General features: G+C 34.8%; 1 protein-coding gene across 8 annotated transcripts in view; it reads right to left on the bottom strand.

Annotated features, from left to right (window-relative positions):
• Positions 1-1,558: 1,558 nt before the first annotated feature.
• DMXL1 (Dmx like 1) overlaps positions 1,559-21,321 on the bottom strand; it is a 136,778-nt gene continuing 117,015 nt past the window's right edge. For 4 of the 8 annotated variants that reach the window (XM_043585931.1, XM_043585946.1, XM_043585965.1 and 1 more), the window contains 8 exons: positions 19,283-19,333; positions 18,959-19,019; positions 17,324-17,451; positions 14,019-14,111; positions 12,066-12,157; positions 10,927-10,979; positions 6,613-6,830; positions 1,559-3,667 (listed from right to left, as the gene is read on the bottom strand). In XM_043585931.1, coding sequence (XP_043441866.1) covers positions 3,443-3,667; positions 6,613-6,830; positions 10,927-10,979; positions 12,066-12,157; positions 14,019-14,111; positions 17,324-17,451; positions 18,959-19,019; positions 19,283-19,333 — 921 coding nt within the window. In that variant the 3' untranslated portion in view covers positions 1,559-3,442. The remainder of the gene's footprint in view (positions 3,668-6,612; positions 6,831-10,926; positions 10,980-12,065; positions 12,158-14,018; positions 14,112-17,323; positions 17,452-18,958; positions 19,020-19,282; positions 19,334-21,321) is intronic. The other 4 variants (XM_043585981.1, XM_043585936.1, XM_043585957.1 and 1 more) reach the window with 1 other exon arrangement.

Here is a 21,321-nt window from a genome sequence, read left to right as displayed (position 1 = left end):
ACTATATGGTTTAAAGACTGAGCTTTTCTGTCCGGTGTGAGCACGCGCGCGCGCGCGCGCGCACACACACACACACACACACACACACCTCTCTCTCTTAGGTAATCTGTTGCTCAGTGGGGTTCAAAGGGTTTTTAGGAAAATATTACCTCCTTCTTCCCTTCTCTCATGTTAAACTTTTGTGTATTCTTCCATACATATTTGTCTCTACATACCTATAGGACTAAAAAACCCTGAAATAATATGGGCTATTATACATTTTACTTAGAAAATTTTCTAACCTCTTTTCAGATCAACATATACAAATCTGACATGCTTTTAGTGTTAAGAAAATATTGCACTGCAAGGATGTACTAAATTTATCCAACCATCTACCTAATTACCATTTAGATTTCCAGGGTGGGTTTTTTTTTCCCTCCAGGTAGTTCACTAAACATCTTTGTACTTACACTTATGTGCAAGGTTGCTTTTATCCTGATAGGATAATTCCTCAAAAGACTGCTTAGTCCAACTATGTGTATTCAATGTTAACACCAATCTAGGTAGCGTTTTTGGAACGTACTTCTAGCAGCTGTGTTTCAGCACACCCGTTTCCTTGCATCTCCACCAACACTGATGTTGCCACTTGACTTTATATGAATCTGATTGATGAAAAGTGGTATCATACTGTTGCTTTTTTTTCCCCCCAACATTCCTTTAACCATTACTGAGGATGAACATATTTTATACTTGCTGGCTTTTTCAGTGTCCTGTTCTGTGAGTTGATTTCTCTATTAATTTATCATCTTAAAGTTCTCTTTGCCCCAATTCATTAAAGTTCTCTTTGTATATATGGACATTAATAATTTCCCTATTACTATACAAATATTTCTTTTAGCCTACCTGTAGTCTCCTGTCATGATATTAAATTTTTTGGTTTAGTAAAATATGTCTGTCTGGGTTCCCAGTCCTGTTAAAAAAAAAAAGCGGTCATCACCACTTTCAGGTCATATAAGGTATTTCTTAAAGTGGGTATGTTTGTATGTGTTTTCACTGTTGAGACCAGTATGAGAAAATCTTGCAATTTTTTTTAAGTAATTTAAAAAAAAAAAGGAGAAATGAATTTGGGCAAAATAAAGAGAGCAAGAAAGGAGGAAGGAACTGACTGTCTATAATTCTACAGAAGAAAAATTCTACATTTCAGAAAATGAGACTTGCAATGTTGTGAATTTTTCCATCATTACAAAGCCACATTCTCAGAAAAAACACAATTTAAAAAATGTATTTTGATGTATCCATTCCATTAATGTGGATGAAATTTTACATATATGTGCATCATTTTATATTTAGATATACATTCCAACTTTTTATTCTCCCCATTTTTGGATAACGCTTACCTATTAATTTAAAAAGATTATAAAAAAGGAAGAGCAAGGTATTTAGGAAAATTACTCAATGCTTCCTATATTTTACCAAATATAAATACAGAAATTCTCTATTTTAAAATGTCACATATACTTTAAGTCAACTAAAATTGCATAAATATTACTTAAAACAGTACCATGCTAAAAAAAAAAAGTCACTGCATGATTGTTTATTTAAAATATTATGACTCTGATGTAAATACATATGGGCTTACACAATTTATTACTCATATAAACCCTCAATGAAAATGCTTAATTGTTCATCCACAATGCCTTTTTTTTTCTATTAAGCATAATAAATCTTCTATCTCATTGAAAGTGTTTAAAGCCGTTTGAATCTTGATTTGTGAAATTACTGAAAAATAACTTAAGCTTAACTGTATCAAACAATGGCATTGTTTGCAATGCTGTCACAGATTTCTCCATGGCAAAATAGTCACATATTGTTATTGCACAATTATAGATACAGGTTATTATGTGCACATGAACTCTCTACATAATTAACGACAGTGTTTTCACTGCAACTAGCTTAACACATTTAAAATTATGAATACAATTTACAAAATCTTTAACAATATACTTTTAAGATAAAAGTATCCTGAGGATATTACAAAATTCATTTTACCAGCCCTTCATTTCTTCACTTTGACTCTTTAATTTCCCAGATAACAGTTGTCCATATTTTGTTACATAAAAATGTTTTTATAGTTCCTATTAACAAAATATATTTAAGCTAAATAGTATATAATTGTCCCTTAAACACTTAGTCCCATCTGTTTCCAGTCTCCTTGGCTAAAATCAAGTATTTATCAAGTTTTCTATAATTTTTAACCAGAAAAGGTATAGCACAGAACAGACAGAAATAGGTTTAGCACATTTAAGTTAAAAGCATTGTGCATTTTTAATATTTTGGTCATATTTTATAGTAAAATAATATATTTTGGCAAAAAATAATAAAATATAAGGTTTAATTTATTTTCTATTAGTGTTAGATCTGGCGGGTATTTTACATTTGTAAATATTATCTATTTAATTTGACTGTCTTCACATTTGTTTCTAAAAACACTGCTATAAGGTGTTCAGAACTTTGAGACTAAAAGCACCTAAAAAGGAAAAAGAAATATAAGTAAAATGTTTGGTGCTCAAAAATCCTTTGACAAATTTATAAATTTACTTTTAGGTGTCTCTTGTATACCAACACCGAATCGTTATTGCCTGCTAAGACTTAATTGATTCAAGATAATCTTTAAAATAATAATCTTGGATGTCTTCCTGAAATTATTTGAAAATCAGGATGGGAATTCAAAACTTAAGAACAAAAAAACATGAAAAAAAAAACAGCTGCAAAGAAAGTTGCTATTCTAGTGGCAGTAATTGTTATGGCACAAAAACACATGAAAAGACTTGTAGTTTTCTCTGATATATACACAAACTAAGTTCAAGTAAGATGTATAAGATACATATATACACACACACACTGGGGCTTCAGTAAGGACACTGAGGAGAACTTTATATAATAAGACTGAAGTCCTAATGACAGTTTTTAATGAATATGTTCATTATGTTTTTTATTCTTACCCAATTATCATTTATCATTAATTAATAGAAGAGTGTGAGATGTTTATGTATGAAAAAGGAAGTAACAGTGGTGAGTCAAGTGATGACTGATGTCAACTGCCTTTACATAAAGGGTATTTTTACTGTTAAATAAATTCATACAGAGATTTCTGCAGAAGAGTTTATCAACAATAAGGAAACGAAAGTCCTTTAACACTACGACGTACTCAGCATAACATACTATAAATATGTACTATTACAGTATTACTTATACATTCTACTTTAGGTAATATAGTCTAATTCTGAATGACCTTGTTAGTTTTTAAGGCATCAGTGCATCCAGGGCAAAGCTCCATAAAGTAAGTATGAAACCAAGAAAGCATTAGTTTATCTGTGGTAGAGACAGAGTGATCAGTGGACACTGTATGTGTTGGCCACTTCCAGGGAATAGGTAATCAATTATACATCCTATTGTCAAACTGTCAGAGCATAAATTTCACATCATTTTTCAACACTTCATTTAGTGGGCTAAACTGATCCGGCAGTATCCTCATCTTCATTGTACCATCGGCTCCACACGAGAACACGTGGTTTGCTGGCCCTGTCTCAATCTGCATCACTCCAGTTCCAATGTTCCGGAAAATGGACTGCCGAGCATGTTCATTGATAAAAGTGTGGAGAAGAGTAAAGGTAGACAGACTCCAAATCTAAAAGATATGAGAAACAAAATTAAAAATTGACGTTGACGATTACATTAAAAATCCAAAGGAAAATTTTAAGCCGGTTTTCTTGTGCAAAGAAGAAATTTCTAAAACAAATATGGAAAAAAAATCTGTGTAGGCCTAAGGTCATAACCTTTGGATACTATGTTGCAATTTCCCAATTCCCTTTGATATTATCACATTCTTCAAAATCTACTCATTAAACAGAAAGGTAATTTAAACCTTGCATTGGACATGAGAACTCAGGTACTAGGAGGTCAAGTGTACACAGCTAAAGAAACTTGTAATATTGTAGGGACTACAATTAAGACTTCTTATCTTGGGGCACCTGGGTGGCTCAGTCAGTTGGGCGTCCGACTTCAGCTCAGGTCATGATCTACAGCTCGTGACTTCGAGCCCCGTGTCAGGCTCTGTGCCAACAACTCAGAGCTTGGAGCCTGCTTCAGATTCTGTGTCTCCCTCTCTCTCTGCCCCTCCCCTGCTCATGCTCTGTCTCTGTCTCAAAAATAAATAAAAACATCAAAAAAAATTAAAAAAAAAAAAAAGACTTCTTATCTCTCAGCAAAGCTTGTGCTGTGTAGTTTATAATGGGGTAACCCCTTATAATACCCAGCAAGGGATTAGACCCACTGGAAAGAAGGCCTCAGAAAAGGAAAAACTATGTTCCACCTGCAAGATAAATTATCACAACTTCAGCAAACTTAATTTACTAAGATTTTCTCTTTTTAGCCCCTACCACAATAAATGCAACTATTCCTAAAGTAAATTACTTACAAAGTAATTTATAAGCATGTTCAAGTATGTGACGGACTTAAATGCTTTTAGGACATCCATTTTAACTTTAGGGTAACCAAAATAGTCCTGATTTTTTGAGATCCCTTTTTTTGGAAAACTTACTTTTTCCTAAGAAATTCATTAGTACCTATTACTCTAGACTTGATTGTTAAGTTGTGATTCCTAAACATGTATTTTTTAAATGTTTATTTGTTTTGAGGGAGAGAGCACACATGTGAGCAGGGAAGGGGCAGAGACAGAGTGGGGGAGAGAGAATCCCAAGCAGGCTCCATGCTCAGTGCAGAGCCTGACTTGGGGCTCGATCTCACAACTGTGAAATCATGACTTGAGCTGAAATCGAGAGTCAGACACTTAACTGACTGAGCCACCCAGGCGCCCCAAGTTGTGACTTCTGAATACTATGTAGTAAACTTTCAAATCTGTTTTTACTTGATTAAATAATAAACCTCCGAATCAGAGCACAAACTAATATAAAGAACTAATATAAAACCTAATACAACTTGTTCTAAACTGAAGGCAGTTCAAGTAAGAACCTAGCTTCAAACTGAAGGAAAATAATTACGTATGGAAGTTAGTGTATATATTTGATTTTAGGAAAAGCCCTTTCAGGGCACCTGGTTCAGTAGGTTAAGTGTCCAACTTCGGCTCAGGTCATGATTGTGTGGTTCTTGACTTTGAGACCCACAATGGGCTCTGTGCTGATAGCTCGGAGCCTGGAGCCTGCTCTGGATTCTGTGTCTGCCTCTCTCTCTCTCTGCCCCTCCCCAGCTTGCACTCGCTCTCTCAAAGTAAATAAATAAACATTAAAAAAAAAAAAAAGCATTTTTAAAATTCCACAATTCTAGTTAATTTTTTTTCTGGCTGGAAATTATGAAAACAATATGCATGTTGTAAAAAAAAGTAGCCCAACTTATTATTTCTTTTCTTTCTTTCTTTTCTTTCTTTCTTTCTCCTTCTTATTATTTTAATGTTTGTTTAATTTAAGAGAGAGATAAACAGCGTGAGTGCAGGAGGGGCAAAGACAGAGGGAGACACAGAACCCAAAGCAGGCTCCTGGCTCTGACCTCTCAGCACAGAGCCTGAAGTGGGGCTCAAACTCACCAAGTGACTGAGCTCAAGTTGGTCACTTGGCTGAATGAGCCACCCAGGTACCCCCAAACTTATTCTTACTTAGTAGTCTCACTAGGGGCTAAATTAATGGATTCTAAGAATGTAGACTCCTTCAGTGGGTTGCTGGCCATTACAATAACTTAGGGACTAGTCTAAACTGACTCACCCCTAGAGATTTTTCCAAGTGTGGCCAGAGGACTCTCCAACAAAACTGTTAGGTATGTACTGTAAAAATGTATACAGGTACCTAGCAATAGTACTTCTGGGATGGGATGCATTTAATAAGCTGCTTAACATTTTATTTATTTTTTTTAATTTTTTTTTTTCAACGTTTATTTATTTTTGGGACAGAGAGAGACAGAGCATGAACGGGGGAGGGGCAGAGAGAGAGGGAGACACAGAATCGGAAACAGGCTCCAGGCTCTGAGCCATCAGCCCAGAGCCCAACGCGGGGCTCGAACTCCCGGACCGCGAGATCGTGACCTGGCTGAAGTCGGACGCTTAACCGACTGCGCCACCCAGGTGCCCCGCTGCTTAACATTTTAAATAACCTCTAAGTTTTAAACATGGTGGAGTGTGAGAAGCACAGGGCTTATCTAGGTACGTCCCTAACTTCTGAATCAGGCACTGAGTGGCTGGATGCTAATACTATATAAATGAAAAAATGGACAGTATTCAGGATAAAGGAAAATATTACTGCATTTCACAGTATCTGAAACTGAATTTGTTAACTCTGAAAATGGGAGTCAAGACTAATTCTAATGTTTGAAATATGTTTTATCTGTGGAAAATCAAGTGCTTTTGCACATTAATTAAGCCTATTTGAAAACTGAAAAAGAGACAATTTCAAGTTAAATATTATTTCATTCATTAAAAGATTTATTAAATAGCAACAAACATACTGCCTACAAAGGAGTTAATATTTCTACTATTTAAATAGAATGGTATCATTAATACGTGTAAACACTTAAGGTTTCTGAAGATTTCTCTTCATTTTGTAGACACTGTGGCATTACCATATTTACCTTTATGTTGCCTTCAGCAGATCCTGTAACAAAGTACTCTTCTGTTGGATCAATGGCAATGGCTTTAACAGGAGAATCATGGCTCTGGAAAAGCTGCCTCTGCTGTCGTTGCCGAAGGTCAAATGCACACGTAAAGCCTTTTCTGCCACCTGATATTAGTAGCTGGTGTTTTGGAGCATATGCTAAAACAGTAGCTCCACTATCATGGCAAGTAAAAGCTGAAAATTAAAATTGAAGTAAATCATGAAGTAAAACCCATTTAACAGTGTAAGCAAGAGACTTCTGACTTCTGGCCAAGGTAGAATGATAGATCACCAGATTCACCCACCTACCTCAAACCATTTAAAAAATTAAATGATATACAGGAAACAATTGTTGGAGACAATGGACACCAGGCAAAGAAAAATGATCTTTAAGAGAAGGGAAGCAAACTGGGTGAGCCATACGACTGCCCCTGTTATTGCCTATGGAGGGTTTTCTGGCCATGGTGCAAGGGGAACCCGAGCTGGTCTGGGTTCCTGTTTCCACCAGCCATAGTGGAAAACCTCTTAATTCACAAAGGACAAAATCTGTTTTGTCCTCAGAAGCGTTTTGCCTCAGAAGCAGGTAAAATTTGTTATGCCTGGCATCTGATAAAAAACCAAGAGGCATACAAAGGAGAAAAATACAACCCATAATGAGAAGAAAATCCATCCAATGAAACTAACCCAAAAATTACACAGGTGATGGAATTAGTAGATAAGGAAATTAACAAGTCATTAAAAAAGAGATACAAATAAAAAAATCCAGAGATTAAAAACTACAATAGTTAAATGAAACATGTACTACATGGGGTTAAGAGCAGATTAAACAATGCAAAAACAAAAATGGTGAAACTTGAAGACATACCAGTATGAGAACTAACAAAAATACAATGAGTATTCTTTTCTTAAAAAAGAAGTGGATCTTAACAAATCTTAAGGAAAAAAAAAAGCCTGTCAATAGCTCAAAGACAATATGGCATAATGATGAAGAGTGAAGATTTGGGAGTTAGACTGTCAAGATTTAAATCTTGGTTTTTGCATGGATTTCAATATATACCTGAGGTAATTTTTTTTTTTTAACTTACGTCTCAGTTTCATCATTTGTAAAAAAAAAAAAAAAAAAAAAAAAAAGGAGAAAACCCAGCCCACCTAATAGGTTTCTGTGAGGATTAAATTAGTTGACATATTTAAAACATGTACAGTTCCTGGCATATACTAAGTACTCAATAAAATTTAGTTACAATTACTCTAAGAATCTAAAGAGAAAATTACAGGGAAAGATTCTTTGAATGTGACCAGCACTTAGAGATATAACTTACACAGAATAAAAAGCTGAAATTCTAACTCGTGATGAAGTCTGACTAATGGATACATCTGTGTAACCATCATGCAGGTCAAGACACAGAATGTTTTCATCATCCCAGAAAGTTCCCTCATGCCTTTTTGCAGTCAACCTTCCTCTCCCACAAAGGCAATCACTATTGTAATTAGTTTTGCCTCCGTTCTTGAACTTCACATAAATGGAATTTTACAGTACATACTCTTTAGTGACTGGCTTCTTTTCCTTCAACATAATGTTTAAGAGATTAATGAATGTTGTCACATATATCAGCAGATTATGCTTTTTTTTTTTATTGGTTAATAGTATTCTATTACATAAATAGACCACTTTCCTATTGGATGTGTTTGTGTTGCTTCTAGTTTGGGGCTGTTATAAATAAAGCTGCTAAGTTTTATTACATTAATATATTAATATAATTGTATATTATTGCTATACAAGTCCTTCTGTGGATGTGTGCTTTCATTTTCTTGGACATATATGTAAATACACATACTGCTGGATCATGCTAGGTCCATGTTTAACTCTATTAGAAAATGTCAGTTTTCCATAGTAGCTCTATCATTTTAGACTCAGCAAATCATGAGGGCTCCAGGTTCTTTATACTCTCACCAATACTTGGTATCCCAAAATCATTAATTTTGGACATTTTACTATATAGAGTAGTATCTTATGATGATGCTAACCACATTTCATATGCTTACTTGCCATTAATCATTTTAGACTCAGCAAATCATGAGGGTTCCAGGTTCTTTATACTCTCACCAATACTTGGTATTCCAAAATCATTAATTTTGGACATTTTAGTATATAGAGTAGTATCTTATGATCATGTTAACCACCTTTTCATATGCTTACTTGCGACTAATATACTGAGAAGATGGTCATTTTTTAAAGTCTTGAATATATCATTTCTTTCATGGATTATGCTTTAGGTATTGTATCTAAAAACTCAAGACTAAACCCAAGGTCACCTAGATTTTCTTCTCTATTTCCTTCTAGAAATTTTATAGTTTTGAATTTCACATGTAGATAATTCACATTAAATCAATTTTTATGAAAGGGGTGAGGTATGTATCTAGGTTCATTTTCTACATATTGCCATCCAATTGTTATAGTATATTTTGACCACTATGCCTCCAATGAAGTGCCTTTGTACTTTTATTAATGATCAGTCTATTAAATACGTATGGGTTGATAAATAGGCTCTCTATTCTGTTCCATGATCTCTATTCTAAAGCCAATAACATGTGTTTATTACTGTAGTTTTATAGTAAGTCTTGAAATCAGTAATAGTGTGAGTCCTTCAAGTTTGTTTTTCTTCAGGGGCGCCTGGGTGGTTGAGTCAGTTAAGCATCCAGCTTTGGCTCAGGTCATGATCTCACAGTTCATGGGTTGGAGCCCCACGTCAGGCTCTGTGCTGACAGCTCAGAGCCTGGCGCCTGCTTCAGATTCGGTGTCTCCCTTTCTCTCTGCCCCTCCCCCACTCATGCTGTTTCTCTGTCTCAAAAATGAATAAACAAAAAAAATTTTTTTTAAGTTTGTTTTTCTTCAGTATCCAGTATTTTAGGTCTGTTGCCTCTCTATAGAAATTTTTATTTTTATTATTTTTTTAAATGTTTATTTTGTGTGTGTGAGAAACAGAGAGAAACAGAGAAAGAGAGAGACAGAGAGACAGACATACACCAAGCGGGAGAGGGGGAGGGACAGAGAGAAAGGGAGACAGAATCCGAAGCAGACTCCAGGCTCTGAGCTGTCAGCACAGAGCCCAACAGGAGGCTTGAAGCCACAAGCCGTGAGATCATAACCTGAGCCAAAGTGAGATGCTTAGCCAACTGAGCCACTGAGGCACCCCCTCTACAGAAATTGTTAGAACCAGTTCAGTGGTATGTACAACATAGTTTCCTGGGATTTCGACTGGGAATGTATTTAATCTATAAAGTTAGAAGGCAGTGGCATCTTAATAACTTTCATTGAGACTTCCAATATGTGTATATGGGCTATTTCTCCATTTATTTAAATCTCTGATTTATCTTTTTTATAGTTTTCCCCAACAGAAGCTATACATATTTTTTTAGATTTATGCCTCAGTATTTCATTATTTTGGGTGCTGTTATAAATGGTGATTTTTTAAAATTTCAAATGCCAATTGTTCATTGTTGGTATATATGAAAGCAAGTGACTTTAGTATGTTGACCCGGTATCCTGTGACTCTACTACACTTACACTTTAGTTTCAAAAGTTTTTATCTTATTTTTGTTTTGTTTTTTTGTATATAGTCTTCAAGATTTTCTACATAATCAGGGTGCCTGTGTAGTTTAGTTGGTTAAGTGGCTAACTTCAGCTCAGATCATGATCTCACAGTTTGTGAGTTTGAGCCCCATGTTGGGCTCTGGGCTGACAGCTCAGAGCCTAGAGCCTGCTTCAAGTTCTGTATTTCCCTCTCTGACCCTCCCCCGCTCACACGCTGTCTCTCTCTCAAAAAAAACCCCAAACATTTAAAAAAATTAAAAAAAAATTTTTTTCTAAACAATCATGTCCTCTGTGAATAAAGGCAGTTTTATTTCTTCTCCTCCTAATGTGCACCTTATATTTCCTTTTGTCTTACTGCATTAGTTAGGACTCTGAGTACCATTCTGAATAGGAGTGGAGAGAATGGGCATAATACTGTACAATAACTGATGCTCACAAAGATGACCTGTGGCTATCAGATTCAAAGTAAAAACATATGATTTTTATATTATCTATGTTCTACTGTCCTTCATGAAGTACAGTGCAAAGTTAATTATATACGTTGTATTTTTCTGTTTTTAAACTCTACGCCATCATGGGCAAAATAAACCTCACAGGCTAATAAGTTTGTGTCTAAAGACAGATTCATTAAAAAATTAGCTTATTGTTTTTAGTCAAATTCTTGACTTTCAAAATTTGTAAAATGCTTTCAAAACTTACCATGGACTAAACTATTGGCAGGTGCCACAAGAGTATCCCACAAACATATATTTCTGAAAAAAAAAAATTACCTTTGAGTGACACAAAAATTTAACAACAGAATAAAAAGTAAGCTTGTTTCATATAGTTACATAACATTCAAACCTTGCTCTAACAAAAAATTCAAATACAAGTAACCAATATATTTATGTATGATTAAATTTTACACAAAATTTTAAAAACTACTAACTTACAAAACTGATTAACTCTAGATTGACATGTATTTACAAATAATACTGTATGAAGTCTGAACACGGGAAATACCTTTTGTATCTGCTCATTCTGTAACCTAACAGATGGCAAATACCATTAGCAGGATACACTGAATTTCCCCGAGCACAAATAAAACTTATTTCTGCTCTGAATGGGGGCACTTTTACTCCGTTCTATGAGTTACAGAAGAGACACAAATATATGTAAGGATTTCTATGGCAGATGGGCCGGAGACTCCATATTCTTACAATCCAATTTCTAGTGCAAAGTGAGGCCTCACAAATTAATAGAAAAACTCAGCAACCTCAGTAGACATTTACCTGAGAACTCAGCAGTGTGAGGGAAGTAAAACACGGGGGTGTGGAGACGGAGGCAGGAGGAGACATTTTCTTACCTATTTAAGGTTTTGGGGGAAATGTGGACAGGCTGCCACTTACTATCTATCGTACAACTCAAAGAAGTCTTTGAGTTTCTCGTTATCGTGAAACACTGGTAATATCTATCTAAGAGAGCCACTATAAGGATTAACAGAAGAGCAGGGTCAAGAAATAATGGTTCTTTCCTTTGCCTCAAGCTTTCTTAACACATAAGGAATAATACGGAGAAAAATTAATTTCACTATCAAATCATTTTTCTCTTTAAGTCTTAAAATAAAAAAATCAGAATATTAAAAATACAGAAGGAACGGATGTTGTTTTTAATGCCACCAGAATTTCCTTGGCCTTACAATTAGAACACTAAAAATGCTCTAAGAAGGAAATCTTTATAATAAAAATATTGAAAAGCACAATTCTGAAAACAATCTTGAGATATCAGAACGTAAAGCAAATAAGAAATAAAGCTGAGCTATAGAGACACACACTTACATTTCAGTTACAATCTCTTACCTATTGTCAGTTGAAAGACCAGCTGTAGCTATCAAAGAGGAGGAACTAACGAAGACAAAATCATTGGCTGTTTTGTTATGACACTGCCAGGTCTGGAATGGTTATGAAGAAACAAATGTTATTGCTGTCAGTAACAATTTTATAACCAAGTGGATGCATTCACCAAAAGGGATCATGTAATGTGTGGCTTACTTAAATCCCCTTGTATCTTTTTTTCACCCTGAACTTGTAGACAAGTTTCAAGAGTAAAACAGAGAATTCTCATATACCCTTTACCAAGATTCACCAATTTTTAACATTTTGCCACATTTGTTTTGTCCCTCCTCCTCTTTCCCTCTCTCTCTCTCTCTCTCTCCCTCTCTCTCTCTCTCTCACATGCACTTTCCCTGGACCATATAAATAAGCTGCATTATAAATTCTTATGAGACCTTTTGCTTTTGTTCATCTAAAAGTTAAAAAGAAAACAAAAGGAGGTTAAACGTTAAATATTTCTTAGAATATTTGTGAAAATTTGTCTCTTAGAAAAAAACCAGAATTTTAGATTATCTGAGAATGAATTATTTTCAGAAATATTTAAGCTTTTAAATAATTTTTCAAATATTTGAATAAAAACATATTAAGAGTCAACAAATTCAGAAAATTTACGTTTCTGAATATTCCAGTAACAGTGACTTAATATGAGAGGTTTAGCAAATTATAAAGTCTTCCAAGTTTTATGTGTTCAGATATTTCTCTTCAATCAAAAATGACCTAAGTATGTCAAAATTATCACATCAAATATTTTTCCTTTGAGTCACTTCCCCATTCCGTCTGACCATCACTGGAGCTGGATGATCATATGTCCTTAAAACAAACAAAATGTACTTTAACCCCACAAAGCCAATAATGTACATTTTCAATCCAATTTATCTTTTTAGATGTTAAAAAAAAAAAAGGCAGCCCCTTAGGGAATGTAAATTTACATATTTAAACCTTATGTTGGTTTTCTTTAAAAAAGAAAAAAATTCTTTTGAAATACCTCACCAGCCCTCTCTGCTTTGCTTGCTTTTACTTAGATAGGTACTGTATTCCAGAATATAACCTTGAGTGAATTACCAGAACCTTCACCCATTTCTTGATTTTTTTTTTTTAATTTTTTTTTTTTTTTCAACGTTTATTTATTTTTGGGACAGAGAGAGACAGAGCATGAACGGGGGAGGGGCAGAGAGAGAGGGAGACACAGAATCGGAAACTGGCTCCAGGCTCTGAGCCATCAGCCCAGAGCCTGTCGCGGGGCTCGAACTCACGGACCGCGAGATCGTGACCTGGTTGAAGTCGGACGCTCAACCGACTGCGCCACCCAGGCGCCCCCCCCATTTCTTGATTTTTTAAATAGGTACTGCTTAGTCCTATAAAGGGCTTCACTAAAGAATATATTAAATACAAACTCAGTGGGTTTTTTTTGCCCCCAAACTCATTGCTCTGTGAAGCTACAGGAGGTTCATGAAGCTTGTGCAGTCCTGAATAGAGATCATCAGTTGTTTCTTTCTTTCTTTTCTTTTTTCCAAAGACATAGACAAGAAAATAATAGTACCAGCTATAACATATCCTTTCTACTTTGTTCATAGGGGACCAATTGCAGAAAAACCACAGACTGATGATCTGATGATCACTCTTTTTAGGTATAATCTTTACTGCAGCTCAGTGAGGCTGGAAAAGGGCTTGAGTAATCCACAGGTCACATGGGACTCCGGAGGTACCATGTTTGTTCTATACACATTAATTGTCCAAGGCACTAGAGACCAAGACCTCACAGATTAATTTTCACATAATACAAGGACAGGAGTTTATAGTAAAGTGACTGAATACACAGAACTACATTTTGGCTTTAATATGTATTGCCTCAAACATATATTCTTGTTTTCCTTAAAATAAAAATTGAACAAAGTTTAAAGGTAAGAAAATTTGGCTTACCAGGTATGGCTTAGGCATGCTTCCAGTTACTGGACAACATTTCCAGTTTGTCTGATACAGGCTTAAATATCCATCAGCATCAACTATTCCAAACTTAGAGAAAAAAATTTTTTTAAGTATTAAGTATATCTACCCATACCTTCACTGTGAATCTCCTATTTTGATCTTAAACATTTAATTGATAAATTGACTTTTACTTCACCTATGCATGGATCTAGTCCAGAAAAACATTTAGCTGCTGCTTAAAAAAAAATTCCAGGTGACACAGAAGAAACAAACAGACACATTGTATTATACTAACCAAGAGCATAGTCTATATATTCTCTAAAAGTACTCAAAAAATAGGATACTGGATTTACACATTAAGACATGTGACAACAAACTTTTAGGATATATAAAATAGAAAACTGTTCATTTTCAAAAAGACAAAATAAGGACTTCTAGAATATTCAGCAAGGAAAACATGCAAACAACAGTAGAAAGTAAAATGAAACACAGATTTTTACAGTAAATGAATTCCTACTATGGAAACTCAAGGTAATTTCAGAGGGAAAATGTCAAAATTATACAATGGGGAAGTATATGTCACAAATCTGGAAGGATGAATAAGAGTAAACATTTTTTTCTTTAGATTACAAAAATAATGTTTACTTAACAGTTTATAAAATAAATGTCTATTCTGAACTCCTGCCTTCTCCCATCTCCATATCTGGCAACTATTAACAATCTAAGGTGTTCCATTTCAGATTTATTCTCTGATTATTCAAACATGCACACATATAGGGTTTTATAAAAAAAATTAAAATAATAATAAATACACAATTCCACAATTACATTTTTGACTTATTATGGCCATCTTTTCACATCAGTACATTTAATCTACTTCATTCTTGTGCTGTATTACACTATATAGTTGTATTATAACTTTTGAAAACTTCTCCCTTATAGTTTCTAATTTTCCTGATTACAAAGTGCTGCTTTAAATATTCTGATACATATATCTTTGAGTATTTACGTACAATATGTATCTAGAAATGGGAAAGCTTTATCAAATGACATCATTTAAAATTGGCAGATGAGGGGCGCCTGGGTGGCGCAGTCGGTTAAGCGTCCGACTTCAGCCAGGTCACGATCTCGCGGTCGGGGAGTTCGAGCCCCGCGTCGGGCTCTGGGCTGATGGCTCAGAGCCTGGAGCCTGTTTCCGATTCTGTGTCTCCCTCTCTCTCTGCCCCTCCCCTGCTCATGCTCTGTTTCTCTCACTCTCACAAGTAAATAAACATTAAAAAAAAAAATTTTTTTTTTTGAATAATAAAAAAGAATGTAGTATCTTCCTGAAAATTGTTTCTCATAGGTCATTGACTCTGCTTAATGCCTATTTTAGGCTCAATGAATTCTGGTAGCCCATTTCTGTTCATAATTGACAAACTGATCAGCATTACTGTCATCTGTTCTATTTAATGTAGTAGCCTTCCCTACTAAGGGAGATAGCATGCTTAGTTGTTATGCTATTTGGCTCCATCATGGCCTAGGTAAATGAATGGTAAGTTGACTGTTAAATATACTCGGGTAGGCAATGGAAAACAGTTTTCTGTGCTTTAAAATAGTGTATGTGGAAGGCTATACTGAGTGTTAAGTGGAAGGCTATACTGAGTGTTAAGTCTATAGAATAATTCAGACTGTAGAAGGTACTGAATGGCAAGGTAAAGAATATTGGCTTCAGGGGCGCCTGGGTGGCTCAGTCGGTTAAGCGTCCGACTTCAGCTTAGGTGGTGATCTCGCAGTCTGTGAGTTCAAGCCCCGCGTCGGGCTCTGTGCTGACAGCTCAGAACCTGGAGCCTGCTTCTGATTATGTGTCTCCCTCTCTCTCTGACCCTCCCCCCATTCATGCTCTGTCTCAAAAATAAATAAACGTTAAAAAAAATTTTTTTTAACAGAATATTGGCTTCATATATAATAAGGAGCCTTGAAAGGCTCTTGAACAGTCATGTTCATCTCCCTTATAATGTAATTATGTAACTATGTTATTTGTTATGGAATAACAAATGATGCCATGCTGGCATCATGAAGGATGCATTAGAAAGGTAAGGGTTGAGGTACAGGGACTAGTTAAGGAGCAATATAATAGTAACAAAATAAAAAAGCACGAGCATACGTTACACAAATGAAATTACAGTAGTACTCTAAAAGCTTCTAGATTAAGTACCCTCAATTTGCCATTAAAGGGTAAAGAACGTTGCTAATTGATATTAAGAATCCACATTCTCTCAAACTTTGTTTCATAGCTACATGAAAAAATTATCATTGACTTTTGTGAAATGGTAAGAGAGCTAAGTGATGAATATGGTAGGCAAAAAGACTGCACCGCACCATGATACGAGCAACACACGAGGGGGGTTGAGGGTTTGTAAGTTGAGAGGAAAGGAAAAGCCAGATGGCCCATCTGAGAGGCCCCTGTGTGTTTTCCGTGAAGCATGGCTCTGAAGATGAAGAGCAGCCCGACTTCTCCTTTAATTGTTGTTTAAAGGGACAGTGAATGCAAGGGGAGCAGAGAGGCAGTCAGATGAAAACAGGACTGTGTGAAGTGAAGACAGTAGAAGTTCTATAGCAGGGCCGGCAAACTTTTTCTTAAAGGGGCATATAGTAGGCTTGCTATCTATCAAGTCTTTGCTTTCCTGAACTCCACTGTTGTAGTAGAAAAGTAGTCATGAAAACAAATAATGAGTGAGGTAGCTGTGTTCCAGTAAAACTTTATTTACAAAACATATGGCTAGGTCATAATTTGTTGATGCCCTGTTCTAAAGCAGTCCTCAAAAGTTTAATGTAGGTATAAATCACAAAAGAATCTGATTAAAACGCAGATAGCGATTCAGGAGGTCTGCAGTAGAGTAAGTAATCTGTATTTTTAATAAGCCCCCAGATTTTACTCACTACTTGTCCGTACTTTGATTAGGTTCCAGAGGACAAAGAAAGTACAAGTATTTTATAAAAAATGTGTAATATCTGGTGGTCCTATATTCATTTGGTCCTTAAGCATCACTTAGGTGAATTTTAATGGATATATATACAGACATACACATACACTCAAACACACACACACACACACACACACACACACAATGTTGTTCCAGAAAGAACCAACTGAACATTAAGTGTTCTTGGGGAAGAATTTTATAAAACAGAATTCATATGGATTAATACTTTATCATAAGTTCACTGAGCTGTTCTCTTCAGAAACCCAGACTAGTAACATTTATAAACCTCCAACATAATCAAACCATATTCCCATTTACATTTTCATATGCTACCTTGTTTCCTTGATAGTTAAATCTCATCCTTGTAACTCTTGAATTGCCACCAGATCGAAAACAGGTTATTTGTTGAGAATGGCCCCATTCAAACATTCTGACACTTCCATCTTGAGCTCCTGTCAGATCTGCAAAAAGGACAAATATTGTCAATTTATTACAGGAATCTTTGGTAAGTTAATTTGTGAATCCAATGTGCAAACCTTTATGACAGAGACACCTATGAAATAAATCACAGCCAATTGTTATGAAATTTCAATTGAATATTTTGAATCTTAAAAACAGTTTTATGATGACTTTCATTTGACTAAACACTACATGGCAGAAGCAATTAAATCAGACCTCTAAGAATTTTATTCCTTTTGAAATTATCTCAAAGAGGTTTTAACAGCCTTTAATAAATACTTTGTACAATAACCAGTTAACAAATTCTTGGGTGTACAAATGAGTCATTTCTTATCAGTCATACTATTAATGTTTAAATGTATACATTTTCTGTGGGAAAAAAAAGATTATAGGAAGCCTTGAACGTCATGCATGGTAAAGAAAGATATCACTTCTAATACTTATTCTGATTGACCGGATAGCTCAAATATATGTTGTATGTTTCACTGAGGAATATGAATAAGCTAAATAATTATTAATTCTTTACTTCGCCAATTCCTAATTTGGTGATACTATGAACCTTATTTAATCTCCCTGAGCCTATTTCATATTGTCCTGTAAAAGGGGAATAATGATATATAAGTTAATGGACAGTTATTAGAAGGAAATGAGATAAACCATATACATCATTTAGAAATATGCCTAACATGTAGGACTCAATTTATGTTAAGTATAATTATCAGTAGTAAGGTGGTATCCAATGTAGTAAAAACATTGATTAATTTTTACATTATTTTATACCTTTAGTATAAGTAACAAAAGTTACTCTCTTCATTTTAAATATAAACCCTTGAATCCTTTTGTTAGATATGGTATATAATTTGGAAAACAGGTGCTTGTGGCACTTAGAACAGTGAAGAAGAAAAGGACACTGGTTTTGTCAACTGTATTTTATCAGAGTATCTCTCATAAAAAAAGTAGTAAAATTTTTTTATATGTTATTAAATTGAAGGGACATGAATACCTCTTAATTAACATGCACTATGCTTATTACTATAACTGAAATAATTAACTGAAAATAACATATCCTGCCTGAGAGTATAAGAACTTACGACTAACCATTTCCTATGCCTACTATTAATTAGTGTGTCTGATAAAAGGCAAATGGACAAAATATTAATAAAATACAAACTGATTATGATGAGGCAGTAAGTGACCACAATATCATTCTAATTTATTTAATAAAATATGGGAGTGATCCTATTAAAATAATAACCAGTAATGTTCAAAAATAAAATGTGCTAACTTAGAAATACGCAGTCAAAATGGTAAAAATTTACTGCATCAAGTTAGCCTTCTCTATTAATTCCAGAAAATTTCTTTTTCTATTTTTATCTAATTTTGAAATGAAGATTTTATTTACTAGCACACATTCTCTACAAAAAAAGTAAAATACTTGACTATCTTTCAATTGAAACTAAAAGCTTCCTTTAAACTGCTTAGAACACGGGCTAATTATGATCAACTTACAGTACGGAAGAGTTGGATGAGAAGTCATTCTTCTGACATTATTAATGGCTTTCTTAATCATCTGTTAAGAAAGAAAAATTGTTCTTCTATAGTTATGCTAAAAAGTAGTATTAAAGATACAAATTGTGACAGGAAATTCAAATAACATCTACTTATTTATTTTTATGTGATTCCATAACTACCATTATGGGTGCTAAAAATACCAAGCACGGTTAGCAGAAATTAAACTTAATAGCTCATCTCTCTTACATTTAAGTATACATACATTTTCTGCATCACTGACAAGGCTCTAAGAACAAATTCACCTTGAGAATTTACTCTTACCTCCTTTCTTGCCAATTCTTTTCTGATCCCATTAAATTTATTGGAATAATCCTGAATAGTATAAGGTTAAAAAGACAGGCAGAAGCATGTGAAAAAAAAAAAAGAGGTAAACAGAAATTGTACAAATTTTTAATTGCTAGTTTGGAATTGTTTAGTTATCCATTTTTAAGTCATGCTTTGAATGATTTAAGTAGCCTGTCAAATAAGAATAAATATGCAAAATTAAAGGGATAATTTTAATTAATAGAACAATTCCTATTTATATAGCACTATAAGTATAATTATATGCTATCCTAGGTTTGTAGCATCAGTCTTGAGTAGATTTTTTTGTTGTTGTCTTGTGAATTTTAAACTTCCCATTACACTGAAGTTGTGAGTAAAGTGGGGATTTGGTAGGGAGGGAAGAGAGCAGGACAGCACAAATGGTGAAGGACACAAACACTAAAAGGTGTTTATGGTTGTGATTATATTCCCAAAGCAGAAGTTGGTCATGACAACTATTCTTTTTTGTTCGAATTTGTAATTGAATAAATCAGTAAAGAAAATATTTTATTAATCCTCCACAAAAAAAAACTTGCTGAATGTTTCTTTTGTTTAGTAAATTTCGTGTTGAAATCTCATGTTCCTTTTAATTAAGAAATGCTTAAATACTCCTGTTCTTTTTCCTTCGACTAAAGTATCCAAGAAAAACCATAAGTAAAAAAATACATAAACAGAGGTTTAAAAAATCTCTCAGAGCATGTACAGAACATTATAAAGGAAATAAATTGTTACTTATTTTAGAAGATCCATATAAAAACAACCATTGTATTATACTGGGTCTTTTACTTAATGAAGTGGGGCTCGTTCAGCTCATTATGCTTACAAATCATGATCATCTCCATTAAAAACATGTCCTTGTAAGATGCAGACAGAAAGAAAATTCAGTCCTAACAGGAATGACAAAGGTAAATTTCTGTATTATAATGCTTTGGAGTATAAACAAGTATTTTCTGAGCACTGACTATATGTTAAACACTATTCTGGTTAGAGATCATCAGTGTCTAAGGGAGGCATAATGTAATCTCTCAGGGAACTTACACCATTAAAAAAGACAACGAAAGAAAAGGCTGCTGGGGTGACTCAATGGCCTAAACATCTGACTCTTGATCTCGGCTCAGGTCTCACGGTTCCTTTGTTCGAGCCCCACGTCAGGCTATGCACTGACACAGCGGAACCTGCTTGGGATTCTCTGTCTTCTTCTCCACCCACCTCTCTGCCTCTCCCCTGTTCACATGCTCACTCTCAAACTAAATAAATAACGTTACCCAAAAAAGACAACTAAATAATAAACAGATAATTTCAAAACTGATGAAGGCCATAAATATGATAAAATGGGATAATATGATACTGAGTGACTATGGGGAGGGGAGAGAGGAGCAGATGCTGTCACTAAGGAAGCCAAGGGAAATTTCTGGGAATGTGAGTTGAGATCTGAAAGGTCAAAAAGAAAAAAGAGTATATGAAGCAGCAAGCATGGCAAAGGCTGTGGACAGGGCAGTGCACTTCATGCTTCCAGAGATGGAGACAAGGCCACTGTAAGCAAAGCAAAGTGAATCAGGTATGGAGTGAACAGAGGGCGAGGCTGCAGAAGCTGGCAAGGGTCGAATCACACAGGACCTTAGTGCCATGTTAGGGACTTGTTTTTTTAAAGCTGTACCAGGAAATTTGAAAGTTTTAAACACTGGAGTAAGAGAGCACGTGACTCTTAATCTCCAGGTCGTGAGTTCAAACCCCACAATAGGGATGGAGCCTACTTAAAAATCATTCAAACAAGTAAAATAAACAGTGGAGTGACAACCTAAATGATGCTTAGGAAACACCAACTCTGGCCGCTATATACAGAACAGAGGGAGCAAGTATGGAATCAGAGACCAGCAAGAAATCTGTTACAGGAAAAGCTGTAATACATTGTCTGAAACTGGAGTTGGGAAAATGGTCTTTTATGTCTATATTTTGTATATTCTCTTTAAGTTTCCCTTTAAAAGATGGTAATATCA

The sequence above is a fragment of the Prionailurus bengalensis genome, chromosome A1, assembly GCF_016509475.1.
Source record: "Prionailurus bengalensis isolate Pbe53 chromosome A1, Fcat_Pben_1.1_paternal_pri, whole genome shotgun sequence".
Classification (NCBI taxonomy): domain Eukaryota; kingdom Metazoa; phylum Chordata; class Mammalia; order Carnivora; family Felidae; genus Prionailurus; species Prionailurus bengalensis.
The sequence above is the reverse complement of the archived record's forward strand: the minus strand, read 5'-3'. Positions and strand labels throughout refer to the sequence as shown.